This window comes from Aquila chrysaetos, chromosome 5 (genome assembly GCF_900496995.4).
Source record: "Aquila chrysaetos chrysaetos chromosome 5, bAquChr1.4, whole genome shotgun sequence".
Lineage (NCBI taxonomy): Eukaryota > Metazoa > Chordata > Aves > Accipitriformes > Accipitridae > Aquila > Aquila chrysaetos.
Genome location: NC_044008.1, coordinates 16,901,231 through 16,917,790, shown reverse-complemented (window position 1 = coordinate 16,917,790; position 16,560 = coordinate 16,901,231). Strand labels below are relative to the sequence as shown.

Sequence of the window (16,560 nt, the reverse complement as noted above, 5' to 3'; positions counted from 1 at the left end):
GAAAACTGAGAGCAGGTACCTCTTCGATGCCACCTTTGCGACGACCACGCGGGAGAGGTCGGATTCTGCACGGGACTGGTCTGCTTTGGTTGTCCCCACCCGTCCCCCGTCGTCAGGCCACCCAACAGCTTTCTCTGGTTATGGCTGCGGCATGCACGGGGCGAGCAGCCACGAGGCTCACACGGGCGGCACGAGAGGACGACTGGCAGGGTGGCCGAGCCCCAAGACAACGTGTGCGCGGGCCGTGGCAGCTGGGCCGGCACCTCCTGTGCCAGCTGGAGCCCCCGGCTGGTTTGGCCCTGCTGCGAGCTCTCTGGTGCAGAGCTGTGGCACACGGTACGGGCACGTCCTCGGGGTCTCTGCTGTTCCTCAGATTTATGCAACAAGTACTGCTCTTTCTGGCTGCCTGCCTCCGGTGTCTGCTCTGACAGAGGTTCTCCTGCCTTCCTCTCTCCCAAATACACACAGCTCTCACAACCATACTGACATCCTTCCTTTGTGCAAGGTCCTTAGTCTGCCCGGTCCATGGACTCAGAGGAGCATGCTTTTAAGTGTTTATTGCATCAAGGAGTCTAGTTATGTGCTGTATTCTTAAGAAAGGAAGATGGTTGTCTCATCCGTCTCCTTAGATCAGCTTTCACCCCACTGCCCATATTCTGCTCTTCCTCAGCCCTTTCTCACCATCTTCAGCTACACGTTTTTGTAGTCCCTTCTCAGGCTTCTTCCCACAAAAGAGCTGATGAGCAAGTTGCTTTCTCCGCACTGTGCAGAGCAGACATGTTTCACAGCGGACCTTGCTGCAGCCAGCAAAGGCTCTGGAGAGACCCAGGTCTTAAGGTTCCTCCGCAAGGCTCAGCTCGCTTTGAGAAAGCAGCCTTTAGCAGCCAGGCAGAACTGCATTTGTCTTCCTGCAGCTGGCATAAACTGGGGAAGTTTATACTGCTCTGTTGTATGTCCTGGCTAATTCAGAAGAAATGTGATCGTGTAAAAACACCTGGATGAAATCCTTATCATTGAGTAGTCTAGAACCGATCATTGTGAAAATCAGACATTCTCGTTAAAACATGCTGCACTTGCACTCGTGTCTGTATGTCAGGAGCAGTTTCCCATGGAGAAGTAGTGTTGGGGAGCTTTTTGCAAGAGTAGGCTGTGGCTGAGGCCTTTCCCTGCAGAGTTTTGGAAGCAGAATTAATCTGCTGGGAACTGACCTGGCATTTCCGCCACGAGAAGGATTTTCTGTACGTATTTGTTATGGTGGGAGACAGGAACAGGAGGAGTCACGAGCGCCTTAAGGAGCTTGAGATGAAGCTTAACACTGCCTGCAATGTTCTGGGGGGGACCTCACTGCTGGGGAAGGGAGAGCTGGTGCTAGCAGCCTAAACTGGATCACAGTCCCTTCCCAACCTCCTTGCTGGAGTATCTATTTACTATTAAAGCTCTTATGGTTGCAAATTGTGACCCAGGTTTCTCATGAATAAATATCACCAAAGGTAGAAAGAGGGTTTTAGCATAGAGTTAAAAACATGGCAACAGCTGAGTTTGTGAAGCTCTGTCCCTGCCTTGACGGGGATCCCTCCTGTCAGAAGTCATGGTCTATATTTAAAGGCACCAATCATTTGTTGTCGTAAGAGCTACTCTAACACTGCGAACAGTCTCCAGAGAGAACCAGCTTCTTAAAAGAAATCCCCCAAGTTTTCAACAAGTTCTTTCTATGATTGCTGGATCCCAAGACATGCCTGGGCTGCGTTTATTACAGTTCAAGGAACATGGAAAAAGAGACAAAATTGAGTGATCACTACAGTTGTAGATTTTGTAGTCTGGGACTATTGGCTGATTTGTACCAGCTGGTTATATAATATGTCATGTAATATTATATGAATATTTATCATATTACATCTGATATGTATTATATATTGTATTAATGGCTGATTATGTATTATATTATTAAAATAACAGTGACTCCTTACAGCCTTTTCCACAAGCTGGAACTTCTTATGGTCGTGGGAGATCATTCTGCAGCCAGAAATATCTGAAGTACAAAATAGATCTAGGTGTCCCCAACCTGTGATAAGCTCTGTTTCTCATGCATTCTCCTGACAAACACACATTGCCTCCCCGAGAATAGGGCTATGTGAATAAAGCTGACTATCCAGTTGGTCCTTTTTTTTTTTTTTGCCACCATAACTTTGAAAAAAACCAAGTGTATGCTGTCCAGAACATGGTCCCATTGAGAACACTTCCAAATATTATCTCCATCTGCGGTGAGAAAGAACTTCCAGGATGATTTCTTCTATGCTATTTTGAACACAGATCAGTTTACTGTAATACTTATTAACTACTATTGAAAATTTTATTTCAAGAATACTGAGTTACAAATACTACATAGGAACAGATCAATCATCAGATGCATAAGCAATGTTTTAATTCCTAAATGTTTTTTTACATTAAAATCAAAGTAAGATCAATATCTGAGGGCCAAGGATGCTAAACTATGTCAGTGTTTTCTGACCATTCTAGTAAATCATAATGTTGAGTTCCAGAGTAAGTGGGGCAGAAATCCATAAAGTGAGTTTCTGTGAAAAAAAGACACAAAAATAATGAACAACTTTATGTTAACTTAAAAAAAGACCAGCTCAAAACAGAGCATAAGAAGGGAAACTTGAGCTTAGACCTTCATGATTCCCTTAACCTCATCTGGTAGGCAAGACGGACTTGATGGCAGTGTGCATCTTTCTACTGCTGTACCCAATTCAACATCCCTTTTAGAAATTCAGGAACAGTTTAAAATTAATTAATAACATGAATTAAATATGAAATTATAAATACAATACCTGTCCTACTCTCTCTGTTCAATGTTAAATTTGATGTATTTTATGCTACTTGCATAATTTCCATTCTCAGTACTTCTCCAGTTTTATCTTTAGGTTTCAGAATTAATAGTCTCTTAAAATGCATGATATCCATTCACACCTCTTAGCTATTTCTCTGCCCACCCGCAAATTCATGTTAACATCACTCTAACAGTCTATGCTTAGATGACTGCTTCAAAGTATGTAATATTTTCATCTTTCATCAAAAACAGTTCTCTACCACTACTAGGAATTCCACTTCTTGAATAATTTGCCTTTTATTCAAATACAGGGTCAGATCCAGACAAAAATACTGCAACCCCGTCCAAACACTAACCCAAAAGCACCAGGCAGCCAGAAAGGCCACTCCAGACTGCACTACTGCACGGACATAGGGAACCATGGACACTGGGAACCTCCCTGCTCTTCCCAGCAGAAGATGCCAGTCGAAGAAAAAGCAGAACCCTCCTATGCCCAGGTCATTTTGCTGTCAGCACAAGCCTGGTCAACAGAAGTGCTTTTCCAACATCCCTGCTGCAGTTACAATACAGTTCTTGTGGCTCTGAGGGTATGATACTCCGGAGGAAAAAAAGATAAGAGACTTCTAATAATAGGATGATTCTGCGATACTACAAATGTCAGATTAGGGCAGCGCTGCATGAATCAGAGAGAAAGAAGTGGCTTATTACTAAGCAAACTGCTTCTCTTTATATACAAATAACTATGGCTCAATTACGCACTTCAGCACTGCTTTTAGGCAAATTTGCTTTCTGTAAAGCAAAAGCAATATGGTAGAAGTTACTTTCTACTACATCCCTTCAAACAGTACAGTCTTTGTGCTTGTTAAACTATTATACAGTATGTAATCTCATTAAGCCTGTGAGAAAGTGGCAAATTTGCCCTTTAGCTTTCGTTATTTTTTTAATTACATGGATTGTAAGATTTCAAGATCTAAACCCAAGCTGCTAGTGCTTTTTTTTTTTTTAATGGAGAGTCAAACATGAGAGGATTATAGGTAATGGCATTACAACATCTGTACAGGGATGGTGGGAGAGATTTGACTGAATCTCTTAGAACTGAGACAGGAATATATTTAGCTGGTTTAAAAGTAATGTAAATTCTGTGCAGTTTTGGACCTTCCCTACCACAGCAGCTTAGTGGTTTTTTCTCTGTTATTTGAAGTAGTTCTTAAGTCACTGAGATCATCTCTTGTGCTTAAATCAAATTTTAAATGATACTTTTGTGACAAGATTTTTAGTCTTTCTTGATCATCTTTTTATGTGATGCTGTTAGTATGCAGTTATATTCTGGATTTCTGTGATTGGTGCCTTCAAGCACATCTCAGTGGAGTGTTTTCTTTACCTTGCCACATTTATGTTGCTTTCAGCTTGCTTAGAGGCAGTGTGGCTGTTAAACAATTTCTTCCCTTGAGGCAATACTGATTACACTTATTTATGACATCATCTCTGAAAGTGAGTTTTTTACGATTCTCCAAGGCAGAAATTTATTCTCAGCAACTTTCTTCCTTTACAGATTCCTTCAATAAAATAAATGTTAGAACCAGGTGCATATAATGGGGATCACACTTTGCTTACAAATAAACTTAAACCATTAAGCCGAGTGGGTAGAGTAACATAAGATGTGACATCCATTGCTTGTTGCCTCAGCTATCTTTGATTGAAAGATGAGTTAGTGGCATCTTTCAGTGTTAGTACTGGGAGTTCCCTAGGTGCAGACCAGTGCTGAGATGCGAGTACCACATCTCGTACAAAGTGTGCGCAACCCCCTTCAGCTTGGTGGCTGGTGACAGATACGGGACAAGTGAACAGAGCAAAGGAAGTTTACTCGTTGCTCCTTTTGTCTAGTCTCCTTGGAAAAGGAAATTGGGACCACAGAGGCTGTTGCAGCTGTTCATTAGGTGTGTTCAGTCTGTCCTCTCTGGGGTGTCTCCTAGAGGAGCACTGCACAAGCAAGTCATGCGTTTTGATCTGGGACAGTGAGGTTGGACACTTTAAGATGCTGTAACTTTAACTGTTGTCTCACTGTAGTGATAGTTTTCTTAAGAACACAAAGGTGCAGCAGAGATTTGTCCCTCTCTCCTCTGAAGACAGGGAGCTGCTCATTAGAGCCAGCTGTGCTGTAATCATTTTTGGACACTAAGTAATTGTGAGAAAAGATCTCCACCACTTCTTTTCAGCAGCTGATAAATAACTTTGACAAGATTTCTCACTTTGTCAGAATGATAATAATGCCCATAAAACCGCTAACATTTCTCCCAGTTTGTGGAGCTGTATCTTCTTTTCATTATTTCATTAGTTTAAAAACTTGTATAAGTGGCAGACATTAATTAAAAGAGAGCGTATGTGTAATAGCAAAGATTAAAGTTTCCTAAAACAGCTCTTGCTTTTGCTTTGCCTGCCCCCCCCCAAAACTCAGACTGTTGTATCAAGAATTGGTGTCTGGTTATACTTGGAAACATAAAGGGGTGTGGATGAGAAACTGTTCCTGTTATTCATTGACTGTCCCCCTTCCCCTAAGGTTTTTCATAACTGCTCAGTGCAGCTCTTACCCCACTGAGCTCATAAGAGAAAGCATCTCCATGGATGGCTCTTCCATTCAGAGCAACAGCATGAGGTCTCAGTTTGAGGCCAAGAGCTGTAATTTTGTTGTACTTCAGAGTGTCGGCCCCTCGGTAGCCATTTTTAAGTATTTCTGTCTTCATGTTTCCCTGGAAAAAGCCACAGAGAAAATTTTAGGACCATGACAACTCTTTAGAAGTGTCTTACTGCATGCTGTTGCCATTGTGGTCTCATCTTTGTCAATGAACATATAGAATGTCTTCCAAGGTAGACATTAAAGTCTGAGATTGTAAAGGAAAAACAACAGTCACATTAATTTTCACATAAGAAATGTTTTGTGTATGATTATAAAATAACAAAGTAAGAAACAAAATAGCATTTACAACATTCATTTGGAATCTTCTTGGACATGTTTTTTCTACTTGTAATCAATGTAAATTTGGTTCTTGTACCCATTTACAGGGTACAGTGGCATATGCAAAGCCGAAATCCAGATATGGAGATTCAATTAGTGACCTTAAGGCAGATTTAATTAACATCCACAACTAACTGTTTCAAACCATTAGCATCTTCCACAAATATTAGCTGCTAGATATTTTGCCCCTATTTTATGTCCCACATCTCCACATCTGCTAGAAATCTCTGTTGTACACATTCCAGCTTTAAAGACACTGAAGGAATGCCATATGTCCACAGAGCTTTGTTTGTTGTATGTCTTATTTACTATATATCCCATATTTAGGGATGTACCAAGGGGACATACAAAGTCATTAAACAAATTCATTTGGTTCACCAGTGACAGTAATTTCCCATACAAGCAATGAAGAGGAATCATTGCATTTGTTATGTGATCAAAGTTGTTAAGGAAATAAAGATGAATTACACTTCTCAGGAAATGATGAATTGCTATGCAATCATGACTTTTTAAAAATATGCCAAGGAGAAACCCGTGATGGAACCTTTTGCATAAATTAGCTTTTGTTATTTCAGTGGTGCATGGTAGGGGGAAAGCAGAAGCTAGATCACAGTATTTGTAAGTTAGGGCTGTGCTTAGACTGCTATTTTTAGTGCAGATGCCTGAAATAAAGTGCTAATCCCCAGCACACTGATTTAAACTGCCTAAATAAGGCATGTTGGCTATAATGGAGCAAATGGGGAGAGGCCTCTCAAAGGCTCTGGAGAATTTGTTAGGGTACTTATATGTGGTATCTTCTCCCCATTGGCAGAGCTCCAGCATAGAGGGAGGTTCGGTATAGAGAGACCACCTACCTCCCTGTGGTGATTTATTGCTGTCTCAGGTGTGGCTAAGCAGGAGACCTAGCTCAAGGTGGCCACATAGACCCAGTAAGCTCAGCGTGATGCTGAACTCAGTGATTACAACTGTATTAATAAATCAGGTTGCGCTCAAACTCTGAGGCCCTGAGCCAGGACTCTGCAGTAGACACCATTGTCCCTCTGAACAAGGTCTAGAACTGAAGGTCTTGGGGAGACAGGGAGGTGATGGTCCAGGGGAATGAGTGACCCTCTTCTCCCCAAGCATCTAGCGGTTAAAGCAATTGCCCAGGAACATCCTGAGTTCTCATCAGAGGGAGGGAACTTACAGATATCACTCAAAGCCCCATAAAAGCAAAGCAAAAGGAAGTCCTGGATCCGAGGCCAGAAGGAATTCCTCCTGCACTTCTGAGCAGCAGAGTCATGATTTTTCTTTCATACTGTCTTGCTCTGGTCCTATGAACTTCACCTTTTCTTCCCCCCACATTTTCCCCCTGAAAATTGGACCAGTTTTAGGAGGAACTTGCTTTCAAGCTATTCATTTACCTAGTGGCTAGTGTATCCTTTCAGAAGCTCCTGTTTCCTTGGGCAAGCCTTCCCGTCACCATCCCTTTAGGGTAGTCTGGGCTCACTTGATACCGTCTGAGCACATGTGCCTTGTCTGCCACCTCTGGGGATGGAGGCAGAGTTTATGGCTCTCCCTGCTCAGCCCTGAAGTACAGCAGACCTTATACATCTCCCTCACGTATTTTTCTAGTCTGGTAGGATTAATATATGGGGCACTTTGTCTTGGGGCACTTTGAATTAGGTCACTTAGGCATTATGCATGTCGAAATGGAGGTGTCAGGTGAATTGAAATACCAACCACAGTGAGACAGTACCAGAGAGCAGGCAGCTTGAATCGTTCTCTGAGACTTAAGTGCCTGCACTAGTCTTGAAGTCTTCTTTGTACTTCTGTGTTGTTTAAATGAAAATACAAATGAGAAGGGCCTAATCTGTAGCTGTTACTTGCTTAACACTCTGTGTTGGGTTCAGAGTAAATGCTATGATGTCAGACTTTATCAGTAAATCTCTTTGGGAACAAAACTTCTGTATTCTCCTAAAACTATGTGTGATTAAATTATTCATCCACAGTTTTTTAAGAATATAGAAATGTGTAACAAATACCAAGACTTTCATACATTTCCCATACCTCTACAATTTGTTATTTGAGATGGATTGTTTTCTTTATAAACACATAATAAAAAATCAACATTAGAAATTATTGGAATGCAGATAGGGACTTCAGTCATGGATTTACAGGCAGAAGTCAAATATGAGCAATGAGAAATGGAAGTGCCAGTGAATCAACAATCTAATTTGCACAGATCAGAACTTAATACAAAACTGGATATTGTTTTTCTGTAGCCTTCCTGCAATAAATTACTATACACAGACTACAGAAAGCCAAAGTGATTTTTCTTCCTTTTTGCTGTTGAAATATCTTTTTTTCAAAGAAGAAAATCTTTTTTCTTGGTAAATCAAGCAGAAAATATATTAAAAATTAAATTTAAAGTCTAGACATGTGGTATTAGTTCCAGGAAAATATCTCACGAATGTACAAGACTACATAATAAAACACATCAGCTTACCCTGGTTTGCTCTTGCTCCTGGAAGACATACATTCTAAGAGCAATATCACAATAGGGGTTAACACAATTTTATTCTTTTGAATATTTTCTGTAGGCTACTTTGGGGCTTTTAGGAATTCACAGTGTGAAAATCATAGAATCATAGAATCATTTAGGTTGGAAAACTCCTTTAAGATCATCAAGTCCAACCGTTAACCTAACACTGCCAAGTCCATCACTAAACCATGTCCCTAAGTGCCATATCTACACATCTTTTAAATACCTCCAGGGATGGTGACTCAGCCACTTCCCTGGGCAGCCTGTTCCAATGCTTGACAACCATTTTGGTGAAGAAATTTCTCCTAATATCCAATCTAAACCTCCCCTGGCACAACCTGAGGCTGTTTCCTCTTGTTCTATCACTTGTTACTTGATAGAAGAGACCAGCACCCACCTGGCTACATCCTCCTTTCAGGTAGTTGTAGAGAGCGCTAAGGTCTCCCCTCAGCCTCCTTTATCCAGGCTAAACAGCCCCAGTTCCCTCAGCCGCTCCTCATAACACTTGCGCTCCAGACCCTTCACCAGCTTCGTTGCCCTTCTCTGGACACGCTCCAGCACCTCAATGTCTTTCCTGTAGTGAGGGGCCCAAAACTGAACACAGCGCTCGAGGTGCGTCCTCACCAGTGCCGAGTACAGGGGGAAAATCATTTCCCTGCTCCTGCTGGCCACACTATTTCTGATACAGGCCAGGATGCTGTTGGTCTTCTTGGCCACCTGGGCACACTGCCAGTTCATATTCAGATGGCTGTCAACCAAAACCATGCCACAGTCTACATACAATATCCTATTTCTTACCAAATGCTAGAGTTGTAGATGAAATATGACCTGTATAGATTATTGAAGTAGGTTAAGGGTTTTTACCATAACTCCCACAACTTACTATCACACACTTAATGAGCTTCTAGTAGAATTATTTTATATTATTTTTCTCAATTGAATCCTAGACTGTTGGGTTTTTCTACTGAGCTTTCTTAGGATGTGCCTGTGCAGAAGTGAGCACTGTGTGAAAGGCATTAGTGCACTGACCCTGAGCTAATCTATTCCTGTGCTGCATGGAGCATCTGATCAGCACGGTGGGTTGCCAGTAGCGTGCTGAATCGCTCCATGGGAGACCGACCATGGGAGCAATCTCTGTGCTGCCAGACAAGGACACACAAGCTAAAGAAGTGAGACTACATAGTTCTCCGGGCCACAAACTAAAATGTTCAAGTGATCAAAGTTTAAAAGTTGCTGGGATATCCTGAAGAGAGGAACGAAGCCTTCTGCCACCCATCAGACTGAAGTGTTCACAGGAGGAAGACAAGGAAAAGATCTCTTGTCCCCAGAAACTGTGACTCAGAAAAAAAAATTAAAATCTGAGCTGAAAAAGTGGATTCTCAAATTCACATCACAGCAGGGACATTAATGATGTGTCACTATGATACCCAATGAAGCAAACACAAAACTGCAGCATCATAGTTGGATTATTTTGTAGCTGTCTGTAAATGAAAGCATTGGGTAGCTTACCGGGTTTAAAGGCTGAGCTATAAGAAAAAAGCTTTCCAGAGAGAAGTTAGGCATCAGCACCTTACAATGGCTACACTAAAATACAGCTACCTGTATGTATGTAGGTATCTTGTATGTTGCTACTTACTTTGCTGTATGTATATTTAGCCAAGAAGTAGTTCTCCTTTTCAATAGTACCTGTCAAAACACAGAGCGAGGAGGATTGGTATCAAAACAGGGAGCAAAACCCATAAACAGTTCACTTTAATTGTAGCGAGTGGCTAACTTTAGACTAAGATGACTTGTGGGCTATTTAATCTCTTCCTCTAGTCTTCTTAGGGTGATCTCAGGGGAACACAACATGAGTGACTGCCCTCTCTAGCAGACCATCGGTTCCCAGTGTCACACCTTTCTCATATGAAAAACGCCGACTTCAAGAGCAATCTACTTTTCACCCCTGTTCAAGTTCAACTTAGGGTCAGTTCTCCAGCTATTTCCAGCAGGAGTCAGTGCCCTTATACCACTGAAAAGGCAGCCTGAGGAGGGCCCTGTATACAGACACTGCTTCACAGCAGGGGACCAGGCTTACCGATTGAATCACCATCATCCCAGAAGAGAGACCCAGAAGCTTCTCCTTGTTCATCCAGGGCAATAATGAGCCCAAATGGGTTCAGACGGCTGTTGACAAACACGTTGAGAAGCGTCAGTACAAACTTCTGGGCACTGTCCCTTCCAAGTTACTTCACAAAAACTTCTGAACACAATTAACTCAAATTTTAAGGTTACAAAAAAGGCCACGACAGAAGAATGACAACCATGCTCACCAAAAGGGCTCCTGAAATGATGACAAAAACTTTGCCTTGCCTTGTCCCACTGAAGTGTAAAATTCCCACCTTTTGGGTGCTTGTGTGGACAAGTTTCCCCTTCTTTAGTGGCCTTAATGTATGATAACTGGGCAGTCTGGGAGGCAACCAGTGCTACCTTACTATGGTTTGGATTGGTTGCTGCACAGTGCTGTTCCCTTCCTTCCCTACTCACGTCAGCTTCTGAGCATGGTTCAGACTTGAGACCAGTATGTTACCCATTGGCATAGGGAAATCATTTTCCTCAAAAGAGATTTGAGCTTTTCCACCTTGCTCATGGCATTTGATAAATTCATCCAAGGAGAAGAGTTTTGCATTTTCCCCTTGCATATGTTTACTTTGAATGGCTGACAGCAGGTCAGCATGGCAGTAGGAGGTGCAAAAGCTTTTCTGAGCCTAACTACAGAGCCAGGAGTAGGTTTCAGCTGTGCAAACGATGACGTGGGTCATCTCTGGGGTGACTTCTCCTAATGCAATGGAGCGAATAGTGGGATAAAAATACTGTGCTTATCACCTGGGATGGCAGCTGGAAGCTGCAGATAGCCTCTCTTCTGCACTTTCTTTTGATTGCTTTTTTGGCTATCTTTGGGTCTGACCTGCACCGTGGTTGTTTGGTGACGGACATAAATGACATTACCTCTTAGTAGTGGTTGTGGCTGGTGCCTGTTCTGGCAGGATGTAGCCTCCACGGATGAACAGAGGGATCTTGCTCAATGGGGCAGCCACAGTAGCATAGTTCTTGTTCCAGGTACTTGGCACTTTATCACCCTACCGCAAAAATTAACGCAGTTAAAAAAGCACAAATCTGGGCACTATACATTGTGGCCATATACCACTGAAAAAGAGACCAAGGGGTACATTTTCATCTCAATTACATCAGTGAAAATCCAAATGAAAAAGTGGATTTCAGGGGTATTATTCCAGTTCCTTTTTTTAACATGAAAGAGGATCTAGCCCCTGCAGTTATGCATATGCATGAGATAGAAGCATCATGAATGAAAGACAGCAACTTGTCTTTAAAAATGGTATCATTATTCCATATGCTGTGAAAAAAAACCACACTCATCAAGATACTGAGCAAAAAGCAAAAGAAACTTTTGCTTCCTCTTTTTTATGCATATGGAGCCTGTCACATTTCAGTTTAAGGTAAGTGATTCATAATCATTTGGGAATGTAAACTGTAGATTTTCTTCTCTTTTAAGGACAAGTCTTCCTTTTTCAAAAAGTAATTACAGCATTCAATGACTGAAATTCGTATATGTGTAGACAACCAGCATTAAGTTCTCTGCATCACGCCTTTCTGGTTTAATGCCTCAGAACCAGGTGTAGGCAAGGCTCACGTACAGAGCAGATAACAGGAAGGCTTTGCTCTTGCCCTCTGTAAATGGCAATTATAACTTACAGTAAGAAGTACCCAAACTTGGTTTTGGATAAGCACCATGTGTATGTATGGCAAGTATGTGCCAAACGCTGGGAACTGAGCTTTGCTAATGCCAGGGCCATGCCCCATAGGCAGGGCAAGGGACACCAGGGCTGCTGTCCCCACACCCAGCCCAACAAGGGGGGCTCAGAGGGAACCACAACAAGGAGAACTGAACAAAATGCTCAAACTTGCAGCACCACAGTCTTATGCAGAGAGAAAAGGGCAAGGGTTGGAAGAACATCCATCTGAGGACACCAGCCAAATGCTGAAAATGACCAAACTTCTTCAAAAATAAGTCTGGATTTCCTCTGAGAGCATTTCTGTCCCGCCTGCTCCTCTGCCAGCATTGTTCAAGGTAGTTAACAACAGCTGATGCTCCTGGGCTCACATTTCTGAAAGCTCTCAGCATCAGCCTAACTACTCCTGCTGAAGCCAACACTGGTCTTATCCTGTAGGTTTCAGCAGAGCATAGTTAGGGTGAAACTGAGCACTTTGGGAAATGCAGTCCTGGGGATGGTGTTCGAAAGGTCAAAACTTGTAGTTCCTGAAACTAGAAGCTAAGGCTGGCATTTTCCACAGAGCAGATTGTTCTGCATCTCTTGGAAGCGTCTTTTGGAGGGGATCCTCACCCTGCCCTCTAAATATGCCTTCTGTCAAAAGTGATGCATGTGCAAAACTGCATGCACAAAATGGTTTGCAGCATGTTCTCAGGAGTACGACTCAGGTTTCTGTTTCTATGCAGGGAAGTGTATCAGTACAAGAATTAAAACACGCAATGGCAGGGGGGAGAAAGAAATCTTGACAGTTTCATGAATTTCTAGGCTGCTCTTGAAAATTCAGTTCTCTGTATCTTAGAGCTTTACAAACCAAAAATAGAAAATAAAATGCTACTGAAAGCTGTGTAATTTACTCTCCCAGATAGCCTGGTGTAGACTTTTTGTGCCTTAGTTTTCTTAAACACAGATGCTGAGGTAAAAATGATGCTGAACATTGCTAAAAGTTATTTTGCTGAAATTGTACCATTTTAAATTATGTAAAAAATGTAAGAAACTGAATCTTAAAAATACATACGGTATAGTAGTCAAACCATGGTGCTTCAGGGAAGTATACATCCACAGATCTTGCTCCCTGTAATTGTTATAAAGTGATTAAAGTCTTTTTTCTTTTTGCATTTCTGATATTACATTAGCTTTATTATATTTGCGCAAGGAGAGATGTATGCTGAATATTCTAATAACATCAAATCTTGGATATTATGGCTGAGTTATTATCATAGCAGTGGACAAGTGCTGGCTAATCTGTAACGCTAAACAGACAAGCCTATCCTATTTGGGGGATTTTACTGCCATTCTGTGGGATGAGTCAATGTTATATGATTATTTTGGTCTAGTACATAGCTCTATGTCTTGCAAATGTAACTGCCCTAGGTGCACTCCTCTAGCATCTGAGCAATCCCAGTGAGGTCTGCGGCAGCCTTTGCAAGACAGGACTTCACATCTGATGACGGTGTGGGGGGACACCACTGCTCAGTGCCTCTTGCACCATTCCTGTTCCAGAAACAGGCAGAAAGTAAGGTCTGGCAAGGAGGATACACAGATACTTGTCTTCTTGGCAACTATTTAAAGTTGCAGATAAATAATAATAAATAATGTGCTGCTAATTGCACAATTGCTGTACTTCATTTTGCAGCATGCTTTTTATCATATTGCTGCAGGGATGAAATCACATTAAAGGCACTTTGAATTAATAACTCCAGGAAGTTGGAATAAAAACATACTTCCTTTTTTGTCACGAGTTGCTTATTCTCACAGATTAATTTTGATTCTCAACATAGATGTCTGCCCCTTTGCAGAATTATGGTTTACCCCCAGGGTCTACCCCAGGAAGCAGGTGGAGCATGAAAAGTAAAGGCAGAGAAGAAGAATTAAGGCAAAGTTACCATTTGACATTTTAGGTATTTTATATATATATGCATATATATGTGTGTATATATATACATACATGTATAAAAACCAATAGAAGGTGTAAGAAATAACTGATTTATTAAAGTATGCAAATCTCACATTAGAATACAAGAATTGCTAAACTGGAAATTGGTCTTGTCCTGCAGCCTGTCTCCCACAGTGGGCAGTGCTAGGTGTTTCAGGCAAAGTGTCGTAGTGCTGCAGTAAGGAAGGTTGGGGTAGTTTGCTCTGTCTGTTCAAATCTTACTAGCTGTTTAACAAATAAAGGTAGGCTTAATCTAGAAAGCGCCATGAAAACTTGAAGGAAAAACCCTACAAAGTCAAGATGCCCCTCTCTTCGTATTTTCTGTGCATTATTATGACAACCCTTGATATTCTGGTCTGCAGAGAAGTGTGTAACCACCATCTGAATTGTGATGAGCCTTGCCTCATGACCGCCCAAAGAACAAGCCAGTGTGTAAGGCAGTTCCCCGTTTTAATTGTGATGGATGTCTCACTTGCTCACACCCTAGGACTCAAGGAGCAAAGGGAAAGCTGTCCCTGGCCCATCTTCTCTAGACAAGCGGGTGCCATGCTGCAGTTTGACGCAGTCACGGCTGGCCCGCAATGCCACGGTGAGGGGCTTACGGCTCACCTCTGCCCCGTGCCCTGCTAGCTGGCACAAGCCCTGGCTGCCACCTCTCTCCCACCACAAGACCCAGCAATGTGTTGCCTCCAAAGCTCTGCTTCCCCCATCAGGCCACAGGCACCCGGCCGTCCTTCTGTGCTGCAGCCTCCCAAAGTACATTAGGAACTCCTTAGCTAGACACTCTATCATTTTCTGTATCCTTATAATGTTCCCTTTCATTCACTTCTTTCCAGGAAGCCACCCCTGGCTTGTCACCCTCTCTCTGTGGGAAGGTTTCTCTCACATCTTTCATCATCTTGCTGGTCCGAGACCCTGTGAAATCTCCTTGTTAGTCATCAGCTGTTAGAAGCTTGGGGGAGTCTGAAGATGAAGGACTGACAAATGAAGTGCTTCAGTGAAGTCAGAACGGTTTTAGAGGTAGGAATAAGAATTTTATTTTAAATTCACAGAGGCACGAGGGCTGGTTAAAAAAAGGTGACTAACAGAGGCCCGTTTATATGTTTGATCATCAGCAACATCTAGAAAATGTATCAGATATTCTGGCAGCATGCTGATCGCAAACAGCTCTATGATACATCACATGCAAATATTTAGCTCTGCTCAGACATACCCTTCTGGTGCTGTCAGCAGGCAGTGGTGGGGCAAGGAGGGAAACCCACCTTCGCTCCAGCTGAGCATTGAGAGCCCTGACACCAGCACTGTGCCCAGCACAACCATAGGAAAATGCTGCTTTTTAAAACCTGTCATATTAGCAGCTAACATTGTCATTACCCTTTCCATAATGACTGCATTGGCCTGTGACGGTGGGAAACTCCTATCACAGCCCTTGAGGTGCTGCCGTTCCAAAATGCTGTGGGTGAGTGGTAATATGGAAACCAGTTTGCTTTAATATCTGCGTGTTTCTTCCTAGCTTGACAATTGCTGGTCTGTGTGTGTCCTTGGAAGGAGCTGTCAGCGCAATAACAGGAGCACGCGAGGGGCAGCATCCAGCCTGTTTACATCCATTTGGCGCTTGGAGTAGCAGGGAAATGCCGTGCCCTCGCTTTCATCCTCCCACTTCAAGCACTGGCCGGCTCTGTGCTGTCTGTGCTGCTCAGAAATGTGTTCTGCAAGCTTTGACAGTGTCAAAGAAATGGGTGGATATGAGCAAACATGCCCTGAATGTCATCCAATGCCCTAAGCCCAATTCATTTCTTTTATTCCAGTATGATGGCATTTTTTAATTACAGTACTTGCCTCTTGAAGAACAGGAGCAATCATAAAAGCAGGTCCCCAGAGAAAGGCAGTATCTATTCCATGAGTCTGCTGATCGGACGTAAATCTAGTGTTGAAAGCGAGATACCAATGTTAATTCACATTTTTATAGAACTTGCAGAATATCTTGATATTACTTGCTGCCACAAGAAATCTGCTTCCTCAAGACATCCTTCAACACCGCCAAATATTTTGCCTGGTTGAGGGAATGCCAAAAGCTGGACAGAGATTCAGAAATTACAGTAGCACCTACCATACTGGAGCAGACCAGAACCTTCACAAAATGCTGGAGCTGATTTCTTTTCAGAATAGCAGTGGTAGGAAAACAACTAAATTAATTTCTGTCCAGTGGGTTGAGACTTCATCGAGGGAGCCAAAGAGCAGGATAGGGGCCAGGACCAGGAGAAGGAACACAGAGGAATAACACTGTGCTCTAGGGTCTGAAGCATTTGTGAAAATCCTTGGATTTGGCTTCTTGCACCTTTCAGAGATTCACATTAGAAATCTTTTGCAGGACAAACACAAAGCAACGTTCATACATATTGCGCTTTTTAGCTGCCTTTCCTGAATAGA

At 42.5% G+C, this 16,560-nt stretch overlaps 1 protein-coding gene across 1 annotated transcript in view; it reads right to left on the bottom strand.

The window, feature by feature from the left end:
- Positions 1-2,513: 2,513 nt before the first annotated feature.
- LOC115342322 (sucrase-isomaltase, intestinal-like) overlaps positions 2,514-16,560 on the bottom strand; it is a 35,715-nt gene continuing 21,668 nt past the window's right edge. Inside the window, 5 exon segments of the mRNA XM_041123989.1 lie at positions 2,514-2,573; positions 5,419-5,577; positions 10,004-10,053; positions 10,445-10,533; positions 11,356-11,486. Coding sequence (XP_040979923.1) covers positions 2,514-2,573; positions 5,419-5,577; positions 10,004-10,053; positions 10,445-10,533; positions 11,356-11,486 — 489 coding nt within the window.